Source organism: Dromaius novaehollandiae, chromosome 4 (genome assembly GCF_036370855.1).
Source record: "Dromaius novaehollandiae isolate bDroNov1 chromosome 4, bDroNov1.hap1, whole genome shotgun sequence".
NCBI classification, from domain to species: domain Eukaryota; kingdom Metazoa; phylum Chordata; class Aves; order Casuariiformes; family Dromaiidae; genus Dromaius; species Dromaius novaehollandiae.
The window spans coordinates 77,467,270-77,492,549 of record NC_088101.1 but is presented as its reverse complement, the minus strand read 5'-3'; the positions used below and the strand labels follow the sequence as shown (position 1 = coordinate 77,492,549).

General features: G+C 39.1%; 1 protein-coding gene across 4 annotated transcripts in view; it reads left to right on the top strand.

The window, feature by feature from the left end:
• The window catches only part of DOK7 (docking protein 7), a 70,197-nt gene that overhangs the window by 27,894 nt on the left and 17,023 nt on the right, over positions 1-25,280 (top strand). For 3 of the 4 annotated variants that reach the window (XM_026121939.2, XM_026121940.2, XM_064511486.1), the window contains 2 exons: positions 179-1,053; positions 23,611-23,653. In XM_026121939.2, coding sequence (XP_025977724.1) covers positions 179-1,053; positions 23,611-23,653 — 918 coding nt within the window. The remainder of the gene's footprint in view (positions 1-178; positions 1,054-23,610; positions 23,654-25,280) is intronic. The other variant, XM_026121942.2, reaches the window with a different exon arrangement.

Below are 25,280 nucleotides of genomic sequence, written 5' to 3'. Positions count from 1 at the left end.
TGCATTTTATTTTTCCCTTGGGGATAGGAATTATTGCAGGCATTCTGGCTTTCTGACAGAAGTTCCCCTTACAAAGCAGGTGGAGTCTTGTGATCCTTTCTGTTTGTACATTCTTGCCATGCTACCAGTCTATCCATTGTGTTTTAAACATGAGTTGATCTGTTTTCTTTTTTTCCAGGAGATGATAGAAGTCTTTCAAGCTCATCTTCGGATACCAGCCACTCGGATGTTAGCGTTGGGAGCAGATTGACAATCTGGCCTGAACAGTCTTCAGCCAGCACTTCTCAAGAGAGTCACGGACTGGCAGCTGCAAAGGGCATTCATCTTGGGGAAGAAAAGACCCATCCAGAAGGGGCACGTGGCATGACTAAACCACCTCCAAAGCCTCTCCGATCCAGACAGCTGCAGGAAATTGGTCGTCAGAGTTCTTCGGACAGTGGAATAGCTACTGGTAGTCACTCTTCTTACTCTGGAAGTTTTTCTTCCTATGCTGGGAGCTTGGACATTTGCCGTGGTGATGAGTTTGGATCATTGCTGAGCCTGCCGTTGAACTTTCCTTCAGATCAGAGTTTATGTACTTGTCCTCATAGTGAGTCCCACAGAGGTACGAGCTCAGAGTATCAGGTTCCCAGCTCTCTCAGACATATTTATGATATACCCAGGAGTTTGTTACAGGCAGCTGCTAAAGATGTGCAGCCAAAGAGTGCCGATTCCACAAAACCCAGGGACCAGCCCCTGTCACCTCAAGGCATTAATGACCCAAAATTGCTGATACCGCACTTGGAAGCACGGAGAGCAGCCGAGCACAGCCAGGACAGAGGGAGACCTTCATCCTTACTCTCAGAAAGCGCCAAGGACTCAAGTGATGAGACATATGTGGATTTTGTTTCGAGGTGGTCAGATACAAAACCACAAGGACAGGTGTCAGACTCCAAAAGTAGTGAGTTGGCACCACCTAGTGGAGTCTCAGCTGACCCCTATGACATATGTAGCCCCCACCTTGGGATGACAAGAGCTCTTTTTTCAGCTTGTCCAATCTGTGGTGGACTAAAGGTAAATACCTAACACTGAGCAGATGCTAACAAAGCCTTCCTTAATTTAACACCATTAATTTAAAGATTGCTTAAGTTACAAGTCACAAATGTTATTATTTTCATTATATTTTTAACAGGTAATAACTTTTGTGGTGTTTATGCTGAAGCTGAGAGGCTTAGTATGTGGTTTCCTCAAAATTTGTGCCTGATCAAGGAAACACTGAACATTACAAGCCATCAGTCATTACTTCTAAATGGGCCAGTTTTGATTCTGACTGTATGTAAATGACTTGCAGTGACAGTGATAGAAGCTTTTACGGCATGTAAGAGAGCTGAATTTGTCCTATAGCAGTAACCTAATGTGAAGGACGTTGATCTGTCTTGCAGCTGGTGTTTCATGAGAAGAACAAAGGCAGGCCAAATAGTATGTGCTGCTAACTAGGGTGACCGTAGTGCATATTTTTATTTCATTGATGTTTTTCTTTCTTTCATCGTGTTTGTGAGCATGACTTGCACAAGAAGAAGCCAGATCAGTGAAGGATCTCACTGGGGAAAGAGAAGATAGCATGGCAGTTCATAACCGGTCACCTAATCTGGTATCGTATTTATAATTGGTGGCCAGAGCCAGGTGCTTTAGAGGAGATATGCAGTAGCTCATCACTGGTCCACTAACAGGATTACCCTTTTCCAGGGAAAGTTCTCTTTGATCACCACTTGCAGAAAGGCTTAAATGCCGAAGCATGGAGATTCATATGCCTTTTCTAGAAAACACATTTGTTTTCAGTTTCTGTTAGTATGACTCGGATATTCCTATAAATTATTTTTGAATGCTGCTAAATTCTTGGTTTTTTATGGCAGTAAGCTTTATAAATTAATCGTGCGTTGTGTGAAGAAAATATTTCCGTTTTTCTCTCTTCTGGAGAAGACTACTTTGCTAATGTTTTTGCTAAACTGAAACAAGATAAAGCTGTTTGTGCTGGTAGGGTCTTGAAAGGCTGGGAGGGTTAGAGAGCATGTTCAAATTAGGGAACGTGTGAAGGAATTCAGCAGAGACACGTTTGTTTGAGGAATTAAGTACTGCCATTGAAGTGGGCACATTTAAAATGAGCATGTGGGATTACATAAATCAGTGCTGTGAAAAGAGCCTGAGTGTATAGTTAGTTAGAGAGAAACTAAAAGAATATGTTTGAGGGACTGTTTTTTTATGAAGCTTTTCATGTATTTGTATCATTGACTGTCTTCACTTGTGTGAAAACTAGATGATGCTCTGTGTCTGAGGTGCTTTTATGGCTCTGTCACAGCAGTGTGTGAGCGCCTTGGACATTGCTCTGTGTCATGTATTTATACTTGCAGCATTTGGGAGGTAGGGAAGCGTTGGTGTAACAGGCTTTGGTTGTGCCTACACTGATGGTTAGGGTCAGTGTTTTTTTCAAGGCCATCCTTGCGAACCGTCTAAGTCGAAGGCCCTCCTTAGCCCTCCAGCCTACTTCTGAAAACTCTGTTGGACTCAAGGGGCTGTGATTCAGCCTCTCGGTTCTGCTCTCTCTGCAGTGTGCTTCCCGGGTCTGCTGCCTGTAATCAGACAGGTGTGGGGAAGGAGGTGCAAGACTGATTCCTAGAAGGGCTCTGCCCTGAGATCAGGAAGCTCCAGGATTGATTTGTTGTAAGCAACAGGGAAGGAATTAGTTGAGGTGGGGTTAGCTCACATGGTCTAAATGTTTGTGAGTGATCTGACTTGTCAGTTTAGACATACCTTCAGCAATTTATTGAAGTCTGCTGCCTGGGGTGGCAGACAGGCATTTGAAACTGAGTATCTCATTGTACATCTTCAAAACCATTAAGGCTAAATTATGCCACTCCTTCCATAGCTACCTGTTTGCTCTCCTTCTTCCCCCAACATCCAAAGTCTCATTTTTTTATATGTATCATCAGGTTTCATAGTGATTCTAGTTGCCCTAATAATACCAGTTGGCAAAAATCTCAGGAATAATCAGAATTTTAACTTAGTGACAGAGAAACAATGGTGCAGCACTCTTGCTAACTTTGGTTAGCATGAGGTTTGTTGTTTGCTTCTTTTTTCATACCCATTTGAAAGTATTGTGAAAAGAAGCTTCATTAAATCATTCATGGGTTTATTTCTAGTTTGAAAAGAAAAAAATAACCTTTTGATACATTTTCCTGAATGGTCCAAATGAATTATTTTAGCAGTATTTAATAGACACTGTCTTTGTTTTTTCTCATAATGAATACAGTGAAAGCACAAATCCATATGCTGTAACTAAAAAATAATTCTTTTTGCTCATTCTCTGAAAAGAATATGTTTGAGAAGCAGTTATGGCCACATTAGGGCTGCAGTTAGTTTTCACATTTATTTAAATCCATATTCAGAAGGCTTTGTGCCAATGTTTGGAGTGCCTGTGCAATTTCAAGTTAAACTGTTAATTAAATTTTTCTTAAAATTATGTTTTAAGTGTTTTTTAAAAGCCTACTATTTATAGTGAATGTGTGACCTGGATAAAGTGAAGTCGACAGCAATGATTAAGCATCTAAGTATCTCTTTGTTTTCTGCTCTGTATGTAAATTTTGGAAAATGAAGGTGAGATCTGGGCAGGGTGTATGAGTTAGGCTGCAGGATGGAGTCATGAATAGGGGGAAGGATGGTGGCATATATGGTCAGGATGGACTAGGTTAAGAATCACCTGCTTTGCCAGTGAGGAGGATGATGGTGAACATAATGCAGGGAGAACATACCCTGGGAAAGTGCCAAGATTCAAACAGGACATGGGGCAGGGAATGTGTGCTCCTCTCTAGAGGAAGAATAGAAATAGCATGAATAAAACCACTAAGCATCGCTTCTATTACTTCTGTATCATATTTTGTATTAGACATTGGGGATTAGTAAGCAAGGATGCAGGGTGATTTGTGTTCTGTTGTACGTTATTGCAGTGTGCTGAAGATGTCCTTCATTACACACTTGACAAGGTGTGCCTTTGCCACTTAATTTTTGCCTAGGTGATTTCAGTGCTATAAATAAATGCGGAGATGAGTTTTTTTGTGTAGTGTAAGGATATTTTAAGCTCAGAATGTTGGATTGCTGTGGGATTTTTAAGCAAGCTGTAGAGATTTATTGTTAGGCTCTATTTTTCAATTTTCAAATGCCTAGCTGATAGTAGTTTGAAGACTAGCATTTCACTGTACATATGTTGCTCTGTAACTTCATTTGATTCTATAGTTTGAGAAACATTGTCAACCTTTTTTACAGGGTGTCTTTTTTTTTTTTTTAACTCCATCATTGTAAATTTTCTTAGAAGTCTGAAAATAAAATTCTTTTGCAACTGTTTTTGTCCCTTTCCATCTGCCAAGTACTGTTTTTATTTTTGCTTTGCTTTCTCTCCCCTGACCCTCCTCTTCTTGCATTTTGAATGGACGTGGAATGATTATGGCTGTTTCTTGGTACTACCTAGTGGTGTGCTCACGACAGCGCTGACAACTTGAAATGTGCCTATTAGGAGGAATTCTGTGTTTCTGGCTTACCCTAAACTCATATTTATGTTGGTGGGAGTTCTTATGTGTGTAGAAATATAGCTTGATTACAGTTCTGATAGTAAACTTGCCATGATAGAGGAGAAAAGAAAGCACCAGTTTGTTGTACGTGTCTGCTATCTTCAATCATGTATCAATCATGATATTCGGCCACCTGTTTTTGCTGATCATTTAAAAATACCAAAAGCTCCTTGGAAATCAGGGTCCCAAATCAGGAACAACTCTACCCAACTCCTCTGTAAGAGATCTATACAGTTCCTGCTGCGATGGTAACTGAATGCCTGGTAAACTCTGAACCTCCCAGCATATCTGTAGTAAGCTGAAATGCAGGAATGCTATGGCTCAAAAAAGAGTTTAGGTGCTTTGTCATGTAGCTGGATCCACAGCTGTGAGTGGGTAAGATCCCCTCCCTCCGCAGAGACAGGGAGATCTGGTACCAGCCTCAGGGGCAAGTGGATCCCAGATTTAGTGGGGAGTTGCTCCAGTTAACTGATAGGAAATTTATCTTTTAGTCTGTTCTGTAGAAACTGCTTTATTTTGCATTAAAAAAAAATAAAGTACTCAGTAGCTCTGAGAGAGGAGGGCATATGTGTGTTTGTACTGTGATCCTTGAGCAGGCACCGTACCCAGTATATTTAATCATGCAGCACCATATCCCTGCAGGACTTGTTAATCAAATGCAACCTTTTATGAGTGTAGAGTCTTGCTAGATGTAGAGCTGCTGTGAGTGTCTGTTTGCGTTGTGCTTTGCAGACCAGGAGGAGCCTAGAGAGAAGCATGGCTAATGTGTGAGGCGGAGAAGGGGCTTGAACTTTAAAGAACAGCTTGCGCTGTGGTCTATTTTGTTGTCTGGCCTGGACTAATTTAACCAAAGTCATGAAAAGCCTGTAACACGGTTGGAAGTGTACAGGATTCAGAAGACTAAGGTTGTGAGACCCTTAACTTTGGTTTTAGCTGGGAAGTCTCTTTTCACTGTAAATGCTGCTTTTGAAAGTGGTAAATGAGAAGGCCTGTAAGGTGTAAACTTGTGCAGTGAGACTTAAGAAATAGTGGCTGCAGATTACATTGTCACTTCCATGCAATTGAGAATGTTTTCAATGTTTTTTGTTTTAATCAGGTACTTTTCTAATCTAGTATTAAAATAGGTACTAAAGAAGTCATGATGTGTTGTTATATACAAGTTTATGTAGCTATTTTTTTCTGTCGGAGCCATTACCTCTTTCCCCATGAGACTGAACACCTTATGTTTATAGTATGTGTATTTCCCTGCTTTTTCTTAAAGTATAGGAACATGATTATTAGTAATTACACACCTCTTACATCTCTTTTCAAAGATTTTTTTTTTCTACATTATTGATGTGTGAAGCTATAACATTTTATGCTTCCTACCACCTTCAGAAAAGCTTCAGCCTATCTAGACTTGGCAGTTGTAAATTCTCAGTTGAGAAGGATGCATTTGTTGTCATCTACGGCGTTGCTCCTGCTTGTATTTCTGTTTAAACCTCAGAGCTCCAGGCAGTTCCTGCATATATACCCGCTCACCTGCTAGAATTCTCCTACCATGAGATGTAAGATTTGCCATCAACTGCAGAGAGTGGTGGATAAATTGCAGAATGAATTGCAGAATTTTTCCATAAATTAATTCTTAATTTCTCTTTTGGGTCAATCCACTAAAGTTTTGTTTTGGGGTGTGGTTTTTTTTTCCTTCCTAATACAACCTGACTGCAGTGTAGAACCCTTCATTCCCATGTACATCAGGGCAGTAGGTAGTACAGGCAAATTCCAGTGATAAACAGTCATAAAAGCAATCTACTCTTCAGGGAACACATACTTTAACAGAGCTGTAACAGGAACAGTTCACACCTCAGAGGAATTTGGGTGTCAGTAGTCAGTATTATTTACCTGAATAATAGCGTGTTTGTGAGGCTCTCTTATGCTTTGATGACTACTGGTTTTGGGTACTGCTGGCATTTGGCATAAATTAGAAAACTTACATTTGTGCTCTCCTCCTTTTAAGATTTAATTACACTTGTTTTTCTTTAAGTTCTGACTGTGATACTTGCACCTGCAGTGAGGTGCATCTTCGATGACATGTATCACCACTAAGTAGGGAACCACATGCACTGGACAGTGATCGAGCAATCTAGCATTTTAATTCTATTGCAGTTATTATAAAAGGCTCTGAAACTGATACAACAAAGTAATGGCATTCACAGGGCTTTGCACAGACTCAAAAGCATCTTTAAAAACACTAATTTCCCCCTCAACATCTTTCTGGAATAGGAGAAATTTGTGATCATTGTTATGCTTGATGCTAAAATGCAGTCATTTCTGGAGCTGGCTGGCTGTGCTGATAAAAGCACACAGCAGCACGATGCAAATCTAAGACGGGAGTGAAAGAATGTTCTCCAGTTGAAACTGGCAGGGAAAAGGGGCATAAAAGAGGTCAGGCTCAGGGCTTGTGGGTGTTCTTTTGTGTACTATATATATATATATACACACACACACACATTTTTTTCTTGGCCAGGATTCAAGTCTTCCACAGAGTTAACTTCCATCCTCTTACTGAAGTGCTTTTGGGTCTACTTATGCGCTGTTTTAAGATGTTGCTTGAGGCAGTCCACAGGGGAAGGATGGTCCCCCCCCCCCCCCCCCGCCTTGGTTTATTGTTATTATTTCCTACAATATTGTAATGCTTCTTGGAAATAGGCTTCACTCCTGAATAAGCAAGAAGACATCCAGTTTCCATTTACTTTGCTATTGCTGGTATCAGAGGAGGTCGCTTACTGGATATGACTTTGGGCTTCACTGTGAAATACAGGCATGCCAGCCCCACTAGAGCTGCGCAGATCTGACTGATGCTTTCGCAGCTGCAGGGCACTGCCTTCCATCTTATCCAATGAACAGCACAAATCTGAAAAACAATATAAAATGGAGATACTCTGTATCTATCATGAAAGAATCCCTATAGTGTTTGTGACAAGAGTAGAAGTTCTAATCTCCATTCAGAATGATAAGAATTAAGCTCTCGGCACTTTTGGGGATTGCACACTAAGCAGAACAGATGGCCAGTGATCTGCAGTGGGAAGAAAGTGCCTGCCACAGAAGCACTGGTAAGTGAAATAGTATCGATAATACCAGGAAAAGAGTATCTTTCATATGTGCTTGGAACCGTAGGCGATGCAGCTCAGCAGAGTTAATTCTTCTCTTCTAAATAGATACAGTTGCTGGATTGTTTTTCTGTCAGAGAGCCAGTGAAGATATTGATAAACAATGGTATTGACCTTCTATACCCCTCAGAATGAACAAATGGGAAAATCTACTTCCTCCCCAAAATTCAATCAAGCATGATAATAGCTTTTATTATTACCACAGCTGACAACTGCCCCTTCCTCTTTTGGTAGCAATAGCTTATGTGAAGAGAGAGAGAAAGAAGTGTCTTGGAGGAGGGGGAGGAGTCTGATAATGAAGGCTGGGAAAAATTACTTCCTTTGGAATGTAGGGTTTTGGGGGATTTGTTTTTGATTTGATGGTAAAGGGAGTCATTAAATTTCCAGGAACATGGCCAGAATAGGAATGTGGAAGAAGTTTTTTTTTTTTTTTTTTTTTTTTTTTTTTCCCTCCCCCTTTCTAAGTTGAAATCCATCTGTTTTTTGGGGAAAAATTCTACAAAATCCTATAAAATGTTAGCAGGGAACATCTTCTATGTTCATTTTCTAAAAGGGAGAAAGTAGAATTTCCCTGCAGAGAAAGAAAACACAAAAAGGCAATAGGAAAGGGCAGATTACACTGAACCAAGCGTGCTCAGAGGGATGCTAATAATTCCAGTGCCAGCCCCAGACTGAAAGCCTTAAGTTTGATTCCCACCTGATTTATCTCCTTCTACAGCAGCATAGACAAAGTTATGTTTACCAAAAAAAAAAAAAAAAACCAAAAACCTCACTTCCCTGACTTCCCTTTCTGCAAAATCATTTTAGTGTTTATCAATATTATTTTGAGGTCATGGAGTAAAGAAGGCTGTGCAGAAAATGTTCTGCTTTGATTAACATTCACTGATGCATGACTCAGAAAAGGCATTGGTGAGTATCCATAGAATAGGAATCATATGGATTGGATGTCTGGAGCATTGAAGTAGCTCACTGGGGTAGATGGGACAGGTAAAAATAGATGGTCAGTTAGGGGTAGGACCTTTCCTAACAACCCTTTTTCACAGAGGCACTTAAAACTGGAAGTATGTGAATTAGTTGTGCAAACCATGCTTAAATCCTTCCATAACCCATGAGAAGGCAAAAGAATGACATTAGTTTTGGAATCAAGATGCCTGATACACCTAATACTCCTGGATATCTATGAAAATCCTGTCAGTGTGGCTGATAATATCCCAGATGGGTTTGTAATCAGATCTAATCTGATTACAAGGTATCAGTTGTGTAAAGGTTTTAATTTAGGCAAATTCTAAGTGTTTCAAATACAAGGGTGCAACCTTATAGGGTTGTACTACTTGGTCTATAAAGAGCAAATAAGGCTTTCCAATATTGGCCTAGTAACAACATCTTCATATGGGTATTGTGATTTTGGCATTGGTTGGCAAGATGGGAGGTGTGGCAACAAATGTACTGAAGACAAAATCGTTACCTGCTCCACAAAAACACACTGAAACCAATCTGAAGAATGAACTATGAATGTTTATATTTTCACAATAATACTTCTCCCTGGTAGAAGGGTTAGAAAATGTAGGTAAGCTGTGCTGGTATATATAGAGGAAAAAAACAATAGATGCCTGCCAAACAGTGTCTGAGATGGGCTGTTTTAAAGTTGGATTTTTTTTTTCTTTCTTTAAGAGACATATAGGTAAGAAGTTTGAGATTAGGATTGAACTAGGAATTTTGCCTTATCATGATTTTGCTATTGTGGCTTTGACCAATGTACCTCAGTGTTCCTATCTATAAAACATGGATAGTACTTCTCAGGGCTATTGCCAGGATTGATTAGATAGTGTTTGTTTAGTACTTTGGAGGTGGACAACTCTAAGTGCTAAATATATTGCTAAATATGTTGCTTTCCAGGTTGCAATGAGAGCCAGGAAGTCGTTTGCCTGTCATGTGAACTGTGGATAGAAAAGGAACTCTAATAACATTATTATTATTAAAAAAGAAAATCAACCTGCCAGATTGGAGCAGCTGCTCTATGACTTTTTTCTTTTTTTTAATGGTGGGAAGTCTATCACTAATTTTTATAACCTCAACAAATAGTTCAAAGCTATTCTCTATTAAATGAAAGGTCACAGGGCAATGGCACTGAATGTATTATCTGCAAAAATACTCTGTGCGTGAAATTGTGCTCAAAGAATGGAGTCTTTCAAGAACTGCAGAGTTACTGGAAAGAGGTTATTAATGCAGGAACCTTTACACTCCATGGATACAAAAGGTATACAGAGATGAGGATATGGCAATTAAAAATTGGTTCTTTCCAACGATGGGATTAATCTGAGGGTTGACCAACTCTTTGGCATTTAGAAAGGTCCAAGGTTCCAAGAATGTGCTTGAGAATATGATGGGTATTCAAGCAAGGTTACAACACCAGCAGCAGGGAATAAAAAAAGAAAACCATAAAAGTTGGCCACAGCCCCATCAAAGAATTTCTCTTTCCTGGAGAAATTTGCATTTTCAGGATTCATAGACACTTATATTGTGCCCTTAACAAAGCATTATGGAGAGGCATATCTGGTCAAATCCAGTTTGGCTATTTCTTTTGATCTCAAAGGAAAAAAAAATCAAAAATCATTGCTAGATCAAAAGCAGTTTTGCCTGAACAGGGATTAAGCAAAGCTGCAAGCCTTACTTCCCAGAAGGATGTGTGAGAGCAGAAGACCACAAGGAATTTCTGGAGCAGCTCCAACAGAGAATTTGAGGCTCTTGGAGTTAGGTGTTTCAGCTAGTCAGTTGCTCCCATCTTACGTAAGTTAAATACTCACTGTTGGGTTTCCTTGCTGCGGGGCTAACTAAGCTTTAAGGGTGGGAATGCTGGGCCAGAATCAAGGTGACACAAGGAAAGCTTAAAGTTAATTGAGCAGCTGAGTGAATCTTTTTATAGTGCAAAAAATGCCGTCTAGTTCACGTTTATCAGTTACAGGCAACCACTTTTGTTCCATTCCTATGTAAGGATGTGGAGGAAAGGACTTTCCTGCATTCTGGCCATCCTCGTTGGTGTAATAACATTTCGACTGTTACAGGATTCCTTGAACAACTCTAACTTGCTTCAGGGATTAATTTAATTCATGGGTGTAGGACTAAAATGTAGGAAAAATATAACATGGAGCTACTGTTGCTCTTCTATCCCCTCTGCTTCAGCTCCAGTGAAGTTTGATGCATCAATCTGCAACAAAACATGATTTTTTTTGTTGCGTTTTTAAGGTTAAACTGTGCTGCTTGGGGCAGAGAGAGGATATTTTAAGACCAAAACAAGTGACTGTTACTAATGTGATCTGTGTGATAAATGACGTAAATGACAACCACGATGGGGTGAGTGAATACCAGTCCTATGAACAGAGTCTAGGTTGCAGTAAGGCCTCTCTTTTGCTCTGCTTGTATTTCTCCTGTTCTCTTGTCTTTTATGTGTTTCCATGTTTCCTTTCCTAAATCAGGGGGGTTCTTTCATCTGAAAGAAAAGAGTTCATGAGGAGGCTTTCTCTGATGCCGTGCAATCCTACACAGATCCAAAGGGCAGATGGAGAAGGGGCTTTAAAATTGAGTTTTTGCTCTGAAGTCTTGAGACATCAGGATGTTGGGTATTTGCAGTATAAACTGCAGCAGCCAGCTGTCAATCAAGCAAAATGACTGTTTCAACAGCTGGGAATCAGTGGGACATGAACTCTGGCTGTGTTCCCTCTTCCCTAGCCCCAACCCTTGCAGAAGGCCAGATTCTGTGGAATCCGCTGCTAATTCAATGCTGATTGGAAGCAATTTTGAATGTACAAGAAATCCGAGCCTGGAACATATTAAGGAAATATAAACCTTTTCCAGCTCTGCTTTATTACAAGGACAGAGAAATGTTAAGTGGGCTATATCAGGGTTAGTAACTGTATCTCTGAATCCTCAGTAGCTCCAGGAAAACTTTTCTGGATGAAGTTTGCCAATTCAACTCATTCCTTGAGACTCAAAGTCAAGGGGAGTGTGTGTGCTATGGAAATAACTGCTATAGAAAGCTTTGGAAAGCTACAGAATAATTATACCTAATAACTTATAACCAAGCTCTCCTATGTAGGAAAAGCCTGTGAGCAACCCCCTTGCATAGTTAAGTATCTGTATCCTTTGAAGCAGGGCAGCTTAATTATAGTTTCATTACCTTTGACAAACTATAATTTCAGTGATGGGCTGGGGATAAAGGAAAACACTTTAATCTTACTATTTCAAGCCTTCTCTCCCTTGTTTGTCCTTTTAGTTCTGTCCATTTCCTTCTAGTGAACACTGATTATCTTGTTAGTCAACTTCTCCAAAAAATAACTAACCTTAGCTGTAAACATGAGGTTGCAGTTGGAAAACAGAAAAAAAATGAGTGCAAAGGTAGTGTGGCAAGCTTTTCCTTTCTATTCTCTATTGGTTCATAATTTAGCTCACTTTAGATCTGTCTGTCTGTGGAGCAGGATGCACAAGTTATCATGAGTGTGTGTGTGTGTCCCCCCCCCCCCGTCCTTACATGGAATGGGCTGGAAGGAAGGAATCAGATACCAGTCTAATGTAAACTGGCAAGGCTCCATTGACTACAGACCAGGCGCAGGTGTATTTTTAGTGCTTGTCCGGGGAAGTACAAGCTAAGCCATTGCTGTGGAACAACCCTCTTTGGAGAAAATAGAAGCAACAGCAGACTTTTCCTAGGTGGACATTTCAATACATTGCAGTTTAATGTAAATGCCAAAATCATTGGTTGCTTTGCTCCTGTCTACAGATTTTTCGAGGTGTGGGTCTTAATTTGTTCAAGTCTGAGATTTCCCTTTGTCAACTTTTGAAATATTTCCACATTTGAGCCATTCTACACTTACTGTTTGTCGCTGTGCTGCTGTGGTTAAATTCGTGAGTTTACTTCATTTTCAAAGATTTCTCTTTCTTCAGAAATGGATGTCTTGGTCCTTTTGCAAACAGAAAACTTACATGAGGGGAAAACATATTGCAATTTTGTATAGTTGATTGAACTAATTTTCTGTTAATCTGAAACTTCGTAACAAGAATAATTGTGGTAACTTAAGATGCTTCTGAGTACAGTGGCACAATAGCTATTTTACGTTGAAAACTTCCAGAAATGTCTGTTATGTATTTTGGTTGAAGTTCATCCCCTTTTCTCATCAGAGGAGAAATGATTCAGTGTTAAGAAATTAATGAATTGTTGAACCTTTTGTCTGATATGTCTCTTCTGGTGTAAATTTGCCATAAATAGCTCATTTGGTAATTAAGAAATCAAGGGTATCTGAATGCCTTTGTGAGTGTGCGTGTGTGTGTATGATTGTCCTTTTCATTTGCTTTCAGACTCCTCAAGCTTACTGCTAAACAGTACTTTTGTATATTTATACTGACTCTTAGTATCTTGAAATGGGCTAATATTCCTTGTGCTGGGATGTACTATCCTAGAAGTGTAGAGCAACAGTTTCCCTTTGGCAAGCTGTCCTAATTTTGCAGGTATTTCTGCTGTACTGAGGTGCTTGATAGTGGCACCAGTAGGCCTGGGAACATTGAAATACAAAAGAAACGGATCACATGAGGCACAACATCCCCTCTCAGCTGCACCAGGCCTCTCCTGTTCCTTTTACATGCTGAGCCAGAAGAATGGGCTCAGAACACCACAGCACTTATTATCTGCACAGGATGGTAAAACTTGCTTTTGTTCGTACCTATTTGGGTGCCCTCTGAGCCTTATTTTCGGTGTTGCAGTAGTTTTATCTGAAGTCTCTGCCTGAGCGGTTTTTACTTGGTACAGAACGAGTGGGATTTAACAGATCTCTTGTACGAGAAAACTCAGCCCAGCAAATGTGGGGAAACTGAGCATATTTTAAATATCTGATGTTCTTGTGGTAGTGTAATGCTACCCCCTGTTGGAAATTGGAAAATATGGAATGTAAATTGGAATATATGGAAGTGAAGCCTCTTTGACTTTGTGTTCATGTCTTTCCATTGCACTTGATAGGCCTTTAAATAAGTGCCAATCTGATTTAAAAAATGTATATATTTATGAGGGTAAATATAAAAGATTTTTCCTCCAGTTGCCAGAGTTAAATTCAGTTGAAAATGTCTTCTTTTGATGTTAAAATACAGCAGTATGCAAAGATTCTTGCAATTTTACTGTCTTTCTCTAATAGGCTATATATTTGTATTCTGATAGTTAATGGTGATTTTTATCGTTCATAAATATGTCTACTCAAAAAGGCCTTTTCACTTCTAAAAGAGAAACACAGTCCTGTCTTTTTGCATGACTAAAGCTGCTGAAGACAATGTTACTGAGCTGTATTATGAGTAACAGCGCATTTGTGTTCAGCTGTGAAAATGGTAATGGTTAAAGCAATGCTCAGCGTGCCCTGCTGAGTTTTCAGCAGTCAGGACAAATGCGTATTTGAAGTGTCTAGCCGAACAAGGCTTGGAGGAGGAGAAAAGGGAGGATAATATTTTGTGAAAGCATCCCTAAAACCTTCTCCCATGCATTAAAAAGAAAATATGAATAAAACAGATTAGTAGTTGACTACACTATCTTGGACTAAAAAATCTGGTGGGTGTCCTGTGCTTAAATAATAATAATAATAATAATAAATTGTTCCTTTGCACTAAAATTCCTGAACCAATCTTCTGCTGCTGTAAATCATCACAGTTCATCAAAGGGATTGGAGGGAAGTCAATGTACCTAATTTTTGATTACCTGGAGGAATTGGCCCTCTTTGTTATGGCCCTAAGAATCTATGATATGCTGAACCTATGATATGTCAGGGCTGCCTACCCTGGATTTTAGACCTGAATTTCTATGAAGAGGAGTCTTGCAGTTAGAAAAAAAGAAGTTATCATTTCTGAACTGAGTTAATTTGAGGGTTTATTTTAATGGCAATTGTGTAAGGAGGCTTTCATGTTCTGAATGGCAGAATGATTGTTATGAGAAAGATCTGGTCAAAGATGAGTCAGTCAGGGCTGATGTTAATACATTTTATTATGTGTCTAGCATCAACTCCTAGTGTATTTGTTCCGAGTTGTGTGCTCTGAAATCAGGAAGTGCTATGCCCCAGTTGTTGTAGCTGATGAATATATTTCATGACACTTGCATATGGTGTTTTTATTTTTCAGGAAGAATTGATTTTAGTTTCTACTTCTGCTCTCTAAGCCCTGCTTCAGTTCTGGGCATGTTTATCAAATCCAGTGAATTGTTCTCTGAGGCAATTTGAGATGTCCTGCTTTGCCCTTTCTTCTGGCTTGCTGAACTCCTCTGCCCAGTCATAGCTCCGGCTATGAAAGTCCTCCTCTGTCATGTACTGGGAGTGAAGAGCATTCTGCTCATACACCAATGTCTCTGTGCTGTGAGGTCTGCTGCCACACTAGATGAGATCCTCTGGTAATATTCATAATCCTTAGTGTCTGGCTTTTCATCCGACTTGCTTGTGGATCTACCTAGAGGATTTGCTACTGCAGTAGCAATCTTGGGGCTTGTCAGTGTACCAGTCCTTGCAATACCTCCATGAAATAACGCAGTGCTTGTACCCTGGTTTTACCTGTGGTTAAATGGGGTGCAGAGAGATAGATACTCGAATTCACAGAGGTATTTAGTAACCTTCCATCTGTATTTGTCATACCCATTTGCTCGAAAACAATGAGAACCTCAAATGTTGGAAAGGTTAAAAGCTTGAAATTAGTTTAAAAATCATAAGACTTAAAAATGAAAATAAATATGTATTTGAGTGAGGTGGCAGAGAGTCTTTAGTTCTTTCTTAAGTTGTTAAGTTTCTGGGCATTTCTCTGTAATCATGAGCCCTGGAAATTGTCTTCTATTCACCATTCTTTTGTTTTTTGTTTTTTTTTTTTTAATAATAAACTTTTGTGTTTTGACTCTGGTTGAAACATTTTTCCATCTATGTTATCAATGGATTTTCTTCAACATATGGGATTTTGAAGGGTTTTAGCTGTTACTAGTGTTATGACAGTGTATGATAAGTTGGTGCTGTGTGCCTTCAGACTTTGTTATTTACTTGGGGTGAGCTTTATTGCTTTGGGCCGACAGCACGTGGTCCTAACTTTTTTTTTTTTGTGTAGCCCAGAGGCTTCAAGTGTGATTTGTAGTAGTGCCTGGAAACAGACACAAATACCACTGACATGTTTACACCACCTATTTTGTATGTATTGGATAATATTGTATAGATATTTCCTCCAGAATTTTGCCCAAATATTTTTGTGCAAAATTAGATATGCCTGTGATGTTAAAAGGATGTTATTTAGGTGGAAAAGTTAAGCCCTTGACTGTTAAGGAATTGACAGATTGGCAGTTGCTCATGCCACCTTGATTTTGCCCACATGGGTGCCTCTTGGGCAGTGAATGAGGTGGACATCCCATGGAAAAAATGCTGTGTGGCCAAGTAATTGCATTACAGTCCAGGTGTTCCTCCTGCTACTATTGCGGCTCTTTGGTATGTGGTATTCTAGGTCCCTTTTCAAAAAGGAGAAGACATGCCCAAATCCTGTTGTCTGCTGCTGTGTCAGTCCCCCCACCCCCACCCCCCATGCCCATTTTATTAGCAGTAGCAGGGCTTGAAATTTGACCCTTTGACGCTGCAGCAGAGGCTCCTGCCATCAGAATTTCAGGGCTATTGCTACTAGCTGGCAGCTGGAGATGGCTTTATCTCAGGGTGGAGGCTCGGAAGCTGGAGCCATGTATTGGCTGTTGTGGTAGCTGTGACAGAGGGCTCAGCCCAACTATTCTTTCTCCCTCTTGAGCGAACAGTTTGAGGATGATGGAGGGAAGGGGTGACTTCAAGTGTGTTGTTGTTTTCCCTGCCACAGTGTGGTACCAATGGTCATACACTGCACTGAGGTGCTACCTCCCAGTGGGCAGCTGGGAAGCCCAGGGCAAGAAGCAGAAAGGCCTCTCAACAAAAGCCTTTGAGTGGAATAGGACTTCAAAGTCCTAATTGAAGCATTCCTCTATAAAACATAGGAAAAAAATTTATACAAATCTGGACTAGAACTAACAAGTAGTCTTCATTTGTTTTTCATCTTTTTTTGTTTAAGCAACACCTATAGCCTGTAGGTTAGTTGAGCTGTGATTATCCCACCAGCTTTGGGAGGTATATTCTAAGGTGACACAGAGCACTAGTTGCCAGTGCCACTAAAATCATCAGCTTCACTGCTTCAGAAAAGAGCTGATGTTTGGGTTTGGCTGAGCAAACTGAGATGTTTCTGAACTGACTTCAGCAGTCTTTCTGTAAGCTGGCAGTTGGCTTGTGACAGATGAAGCTGAGTAATCAGAAGTTCATGGCTGAAATTAGAGCCCTGCACCTGAAGCATGCCTTGGACAGGAGTTTCTGTTTCATTTGGAGTTGTTAGGAAGGAGTCTAGACTTTACAAAAATTATGAAATTAGTAGTTTTGTTCAAAACCTGATCAACTGCTAGGCATTGTGAAACAGCCCATCAAAGCAGGTGACCTTTAAAGGTTACTTCATGTCTCCGTATTTGTTGACCTTTCCTGGGATCCTTTTTTCAGTGGCAGCCTAGCCATTCCAGCTTTAAACTTTACTGGCGGTTGCTCCAAGAATAAGTCATAGTCTTTGATCCTCTGGACAAAAATACCTTAACTGTCAGTTTCACAGGGGACTGTTTTTTTGCTGAAAATATCGGTGCTTTGGAGAACTTTGGACATGTTGAGGACTTTATTTTTCCTGTTTTCTAAAAGCAATTTAGACTTTGCTGCTTTGTGAATTGCTCACAGTTCAGGATACTATTGACAGAAACACAGGTCCATCTTGTTGGTAGCAGATTCCTTGAGATAATCCTAACAGTTTGGATTTAAGGCTTTTAAATACCGCATCTTGTTTGAATTGTTTGACGTTACGATTGCGGAAACTCTTCAAGAGCATCTCCTGAGAGCCTATTACCTCCAGTAACGTTCTGGCATTTTGAATTCAATGTATGTCATAATTATTTTGTTTGTGGTTCCTTTTCCTAGTGTGGATTGCTATATTGGACTCTGGGCTTGATTTATACTGTTGGTGTCCTCACCGTAGGACTGTTGGTGCCCCTTCTAGCCACAAAATACATCCTTCATAACTATTGTCTGCTACCTCCCTCCATGTACAAACTCCGTGAAGCAGCGAAAGGATGCTGACCAAGGGTCATCAGCAGGCATGAGAGTGATTGATTGTTGTTAGAGAAGTCTGCTTCATGTTTTCCACTTTCCAGGGACCATCATCAGGATTTTGAGCCATGATTTTGATGGTCTTCTGTTGGGTAACTGGACTTTTTGCATCGTCTTGATACTGCATAGTGGCTTTACAAAGGGTGGTGGTGCAAATCTAGATCGTATTCTTCCTGTAAATTGAGCAGCTGACCAATGTAGCAGTCTGTTTGCTTCATTTATGTGTGTGTATTTATAAGTGTAGGGTAGAAATCTCACAATGCAAATAGTTGCTTCTATCACTGTTGAATATGAATTCCTCTTTCACAACAAGAAGTTGGGACCCCCTTGTTTGTTTTGAGCCTTTCTTCTAGTCTGATGATCCAGGCTAGGGGAAAGCTTCATATATGTGCTTAGACTGAAGCAACTGGTGCCTAAAATCTGTACATCTAGGCTCTTACTCGGTTCAGAAGAATGGAGCTATAAAAAGCTGTCAGACTTAGACAAGCTGAAAGGAAAGCTTTCTTTCCAAAGATACACACAGGGAATGACATAAGCTGTGGCTGATGAGGTGTGTCTGAAATGTTGACAGTTATCAGGCAAATGGCATTTCATTCCTCTTGCCAGCTATGATGGAGCCCAGCTCAGCGTTACAATCTACAGAAGCTGATCTGGTTTTTCTTGGAAGTGTGGTTTCCTCTTTTGTAATTGGCCATGTGAAACAAAAATGTTTTGGTTCTTTGAAAATACATGTTTTAGAAGAGCCCTCAGTTTCTACCATTAGAGCCAGTACTAGGAGGGATGAGCCGAAAGAGCAAATATTTCCTTTTTTTCTGCTCTGTCCATCTGACTCGCAAGTTCCTAGCTCTTTTTTACGCTACAGAGATGAGCTTACAAAATAGTTGTGATGCCTCTGTCAGTATGAATCTGGCAGAACTAGTTCCAACAGGAGGAAATTGTGCGGAACAGTTATCTTTGCTCTTTGTCGTAGAGCTTAGACAGGAAGATCTGCACTTCAGGACTGCATCTTGTGTCCAAGGCTAAAGCTCCCATTGTCAGCAGCAGAGCAGGATTGGGTATGTAGCTCATGAAGGTCATTTCAGTATATAGAGAAAGGTATATTGCTATATATAGATATCTATATATTGGACTGTATATGTGACTGGTAATTTTTTAAACTGAAAACAGAAGTGGTAAATCATGTTTCATGGAATTTAAAGTGATCGAATGGATTTTTTTTTTCTTAAGAAAAAAAAGAGAAATGCAAAGATATTGGTACCAGTACTTACAGGACACAAATCTTTGATTGTAAAAAGTATTTATGTACCATGATGGTTATTTGCACACACAGAAATACATGCCAGAGCTTAGGTTCTGTTTAACTGGTTCAGGCAACAGAGCTGATCTGTGAATAATGATCCAGCGTATCAAACTAGTGGATTCTCCTAACATATATCATTGAACCCTACCCAAGATATTTGGAAGCAGAACATCAAAAATGAATGTCATCTGACAACAGCCAGATCACTACCAGAGTTAAAATAGCCCTGGACATGCAGTTCATGATGTGTGATATACAAGCGGCGCATATCCGTTTACTGGGGGTGTTGTAATGGTGAGACTGTTTGAACTAAGTCCATGCATCACATATTTCAGCACTCAGCTCTTGGTCACAGATAAAAGAATCTACATTAGAAAGGATATTCTACCTATATTATTTTATAATAGTAGATTTGTTGGAATTAGATTGCTAGTTATTGTCCAAATGTCATACTGGGCAAAACAAAGGCATATTATCTAAGTAAGTTTAGTTACCCATTTTCTTCTTTGGCCTAATTGTATGGTAGTTGGAGATTTGTGTTATACTTCACATCTGAGAACCATGCATTTACATTTGTACATTATGCCATAATAATTTTAAAAGGTTCTGCTGCAGACAAAAACATGTTTTGTCTTAGTTATGTAGAATAAAAAAAGGTAGCTTCCAAGTCCCTGATCCCGTTCTTTCTATTGAGTTGCCTTAGTAGTAGCCCCTGTGAATTAGTGAAATTTCCCTCCTATTATAGCAGGAAGCCCTGTAATTGTGGAATAGAATATAGTGTCTGGGAATGAAAATGAAGACAATAATTTTATAGTCAGGAAAAATCATCTGATAACAAACGACTTGTTTTGTTTTATTATCCCTGACTTTTTTTATCTAATCATATCTGATACTCCTAGTTATTTGATGTCTTCCATCCATTCACTACAATTCCACTGATATTTTATCAGTGTGTACCATATCCCATCTATTTTCACACATCTAACTTCTGTTTGCCTCTTTGCATCTTTCTTTTGCAAATCTAATCTAATCTTTTAACATTGACTTTGGAAGTATGTTTTTGATATCATCAAGCTAGCCTTTAACGGTTTTCTTAATCTTACCCACCTAATCTGTGCATTTTTATGAAAAACTATTTAGAATTTATTTTGTAAGAGTGACTAGGAGTTCCAGTCATGAATAAGACTCCATTTTGGAACAAACTGTACATATATTAATAAATGTCATCTCTTTAGTTCTCAGTTATTTCCATATCAAATACGATGCTCAGTATAGAAGGATAATGATGGTTTAAGTTCTGCTGTCACATTCAGAGGTCGGAACGCCTCTCTGATTGATTTTAACTCACATTAAGCAGCACATCTCCCCCAGTCCCCAAAAGTTTCTGCAATTGAAATGTTGTTAACAGTTCAGTGTTGCTGGCTTTTTAATCTTGCTCTTTCTTGCAAAATTGCTATACTTGTGCAATTCTGCGAGGAGGGAAAAACAGCAAACCTTAATTTGCAAGTAAAGCAAGTAGCTCTAATTTGAATTTACATGGTGAACTGAGCTATTTAATAAGTAGGAGCCAATGCTATTTTGCAAATAATAACTTTGCCTTAAGTTAAAAAGAAAAAAAACCCTATTATTATTAAAAAAGAATATGCTGTTTATTGTTTGTTTTTTCATGTTACTGTTGCTTGTAAGATGTGTGGTGATGGAAGAGGACCCTGTTCTGGAAGGTTATGTATAAACAAATGATCAAAATACCATTCTTTATTCAAAGAGCTTTCAGTCTCCTTTCAGGTCGCCTGCTTTCTGTCCTCTATTGTTATTCATGTCTGTACTGTAATTTGGGCTATTCTGATGTGTAATGCGTTTATGGAAAAAAAAATTAAATATTTTTCAGGGTTGTTGTCTGGTTTCATATGTGGAGTCCATGCTGTGAATGACAATAAAGCTGTGCAAATTAATGAATCTAGAGGCAAAAGAACAGAGAGGAAGATAAAGGGTTTTTTTTGATTGACTTTGCAAACTAAATAGCATAGTTCCCTCCCCCCCCCCGCCCCCCAGGCTGCAAGCTATTAAAAAGCTTTTTTAAAAGCAAAAAAGATATGAAATCCCATATCACTAGCAAGACTTGAATTTTAGGCATTTCAGCACTGCAGTCTGCCATTTTTTAGTCCATTAATTAAACTAATATTAGGTTTCCTAAATAAAGGGAATATTGCTCACAGTGGACTCTGAAGTCCTCTGCACTTTACCTATGCAGATGCCCATGCACTTTCCCCACTGAAAGCAGCAACTTCTCTGGTGGCACACAGTAGCTATCGAAACAAATATCATCCATTACAGTTTAAATTAATAATGGGACACAATTTTCTGAAATACTGCTTTTTTTTGTTCCAGAAATGAACTGTAAACAGTTGCTTAAGTTCAATGTCTGATATGCTAATACAGCTAGCATGAATACACAAGTAAATATGGAGGCTGTAGATAGCGTGTCTGCGGTAGGGACAGGCAAGAACATCTTGTCCCTAGTGTTCTTTTGCATGTTCAAGGTTGTTTTCTTTTGCACATTTCAATAGTGTCCTTTTTAAAAACTTAAAAAAGGTTTGATTAAGCTCTTTTAGTGTGTACTTTATTGTCTGAAAGAGAATCAGTATACACTTTTCTCATCTTTTTCCAGTTCATTACAAGTTCCATCAAAGCCAGTGAGTCTTTCCACTTAAGTGAGGTTTTACCTAGTTGCTAATTTTTTTTAATTTTTTTTTCTCTCCTTGAATTCACATTTTTAACCTCTGAAAAGTGGAAGGCAGCTTGGAAAAAAGATTTGGAAGTAGAAAACAAATGGAAGTTAAAAATTACTAGTATACTTTGAAGAAGACAAGCTCTGATTGTTACATCAGTAAGGACCAGTGCTTGTAAGTAGTCTGACAGATCATTTCCCAGAAAACATGATGACTGGGTTTTTCAGTAATCAGATTTGTCTTGGGGAGAATAATTCCTGTGCATTTTTTTCCCATCGATCTTGTTGTTCAGTGTTGCCTTGTTCTGAGTTAAAATGTATATTATTTAATAAACTTTGCATCTTAGTATGTTTGCCTTATGAAAATCTTGTGCAGGAATTTGTATGTTTTGAATTTCTGCTTGGGTACTAAGTAAATATATTTTATTTTTTGCTAAAATATTTTGGGGCAAGTTAACACTGTGCCTATATAGAGTGGAAGATAAGCAGTGTATGTAGAGTCCTGAGTGCTTCTAAAAAGCTATCACTTCATAAGAAAGTGGAGCAAGCAGAGCAGTATCTGAGATTACAAGCAAGTCTTGCATTTAGAATGAGAAAATTACTTTCAGGTGTTAATATAAAACATTACTGTCAGGTGTTAATATAATACAAAATATTATTGCTTTGGAATTTTGCAGTGTTAGAGCTGAGTAATAACAAATGTATAGTGTTTTTCCACTTCAAAGCCCAGAAGATGCATTTATTAATTGAAAAGAATGGACGATGATGAAGAATTCTTTTCTTGCCGAGATCACAGAAAGAAGAGACGCGTCTCTGGGAGAGTGGTGTTCAGTAGCATAGAGTAGATTGACTTCATAGCCCACTGTGATGTTGTAGTGCCAGAGCAGCCTTGATTCTGGCTGGAAATCGAATATGCTACCTGTCAGAGTATCATCCATATTAACTTTGAATGATATAGATAATTTACTTGGGGAGAAACCTGACCTGCACCCATAGTTTGGAACACACTTACTCTTAAAAGTGGGTGAGCACTGATGCTCCATGCCCAACTGCTTTGTGTCCCAGCTGCAACCATACCACCATGACAGGAGCAACCCAAAGCAGATGAGATGGTACAAAGTTTTCCTAGAAAGACCCTGAAGTCACAGGTGGGATTTGTCAGTGGTCTAAAGTCAGTCTGAGCTCTAGGATATGATGCATTGGTTTTATGGAGCTGAGTCGTGGGAGCACACCGGGCTCCTGGCTGCTCACAGCACCTGCCATTGCAAGCAGATACTTACATTAATCCTGTTACCCCATCTTGGTATCCTCTGCCTCTGAATGTGAATTTTGTTGCCTTTTGCAGTTTAATTCAAGACTGATTGAATAGTGCTAAGCTTCGCTGTGTCTGCTACAGTTGTTACAAAGCAACCAAAGCAAAGTTAGTAAAAGCCTTTACTAAGCTAAACTGAGGATTTACAACTTGAATATGCATGTTCTGCCCACCTTCAGGTGTTGCTTTGCCCCTGTTCTGTTTTTTAAAACACAGGCTAAGCCTTTTTGGTGAAGTGGTTTATCTGCCATTTTTTCTAGACTTTATAAAGTTTCTGTGTCTTGTAAAGAGATTTTTCATTCTAAAATTTTCTGTTTTCTTTAGGGAACAGCAATTTTACAGTCTGGAGTCTTACCAGCTATACCAGGTAGGAGCTATTTAGTTATTTGCTTTGTTGAATAATAACACTTAAGTAAAAACTTGCTGTGAGAGAACCAGCAGATTGATGGGAGTAGGGCTAAAGACTGTATTGAGAAGTATCCTCTTTAATTGTTTTTGCTGCTACTGTAGTATCTGATTGCAAGGGTTCATATGTTTGCTATTCCCTTCCTCTTATAATTTGAAGAGGTTCAAGGTTGTTAGTTTTCATATAAAGCTGCTTAGTGCTTTTTCTGCTGACGACATAGTCAAAGGTCAAGAAAGTGTTCTTTTAGGTTATATTAGCACCCAGGGTAAACTTCGTTTAGAAGTTTAGCGTGTAGGCCAAGGTTTCTAAATAACACATGAATGTGGGTTGGATTCTTACCTGATACTACCTGGAGCCGCTTTGCGCATGTCAGTGGAACTACTGATTGACGGACAAAATCAGTAAAGGAAGGAAGCTGAGTATCTGGTCTGCTAAGATGGTTTAGGCACAGGTAACACATTGCCTATCTTTGCACTGTAAATCTGTACAGTAAATATCAGTAAAATGTTGTAGTCCTCTGGAGTTCTCTATTTAGCCAAGTTGGTCTGGCACTTGTATCATCACTTCACCTTGAAGACAACTTTTCATCGTTCTTTGAGTATGCTAGGGTTTGTGTACTGTGTCCATCTTGCTCCTTTGAGAAATCAGTGCAAAAATGTCATTTAGCATCTCAAGTATCTATACATTCCTTAACTGCTCTGTTGCTTCTTCGATAATTCAGTGGATCCACTAATTTTATCAGGTTTCCTGCTTCCGATAGACATAAGACAATTGTTTTTGCTTATGTTTTTTATTACTTTTAAACATCTTGGCAAATACATAAAGAAGTATAGCTGCCTCATGCTCGTATGAGTGACTCAAGTTGGATACCTAGGATAAGGAGGTTTTTTTGGAGAAAGTCATAAGTAATTCTATTCCTTTGCGTTAGCAGGGGGAAATCCAGAAGCATTTAGCAGACCTCGTTCCTAGTTATTCCATTCTAGTCAGTGGAATTACTCTAGATTTGTAAAGGTGCAAGTAGGAGCACTAATTGGATCATTACTTCTAATTTTATCTTTCCTTCTGGTACTCAGGTTTCTAGTCCTCTAATCAACCAGAGTTAAAGCAGAGGGCTTTGTATGGTGGAAATGTGTGTAAATACAGGGGAACATGCGTCTATAGCTGCATGTGTTGGGTATGATATTGTCTCTGCATTAATTTCAGTGATAAATTAATTGTGGATGCCAATAATACCTGACAAAAACTTAATCTTGGACTATTCATGCTGATGAAGGAGTTAGTCATCATGATAAAATCTGCCATTAAGCAGACTGAAAATGCAGAAATGCAGGACAGATTTTTGGATCCACAGAAAGGGAAAATAAAATACTGGAGAAATCTGGGTGGGTTTTCATGTGTTGTATAATGGGAAAATCTTGCTGAAGAAGAAAACTGAGTACATTTCGGAATAAATATAAAATGATTTAAGTAGATGGTAGATGTCCTTTTAGACTCTTAAGTTAGCCTTCTTTGTGCTGTCTTTGTCTTATCTTAAGTAGTCTCATTATATCCTTGTAGAACTTTATTCTTAAATACTATACTATTTTCC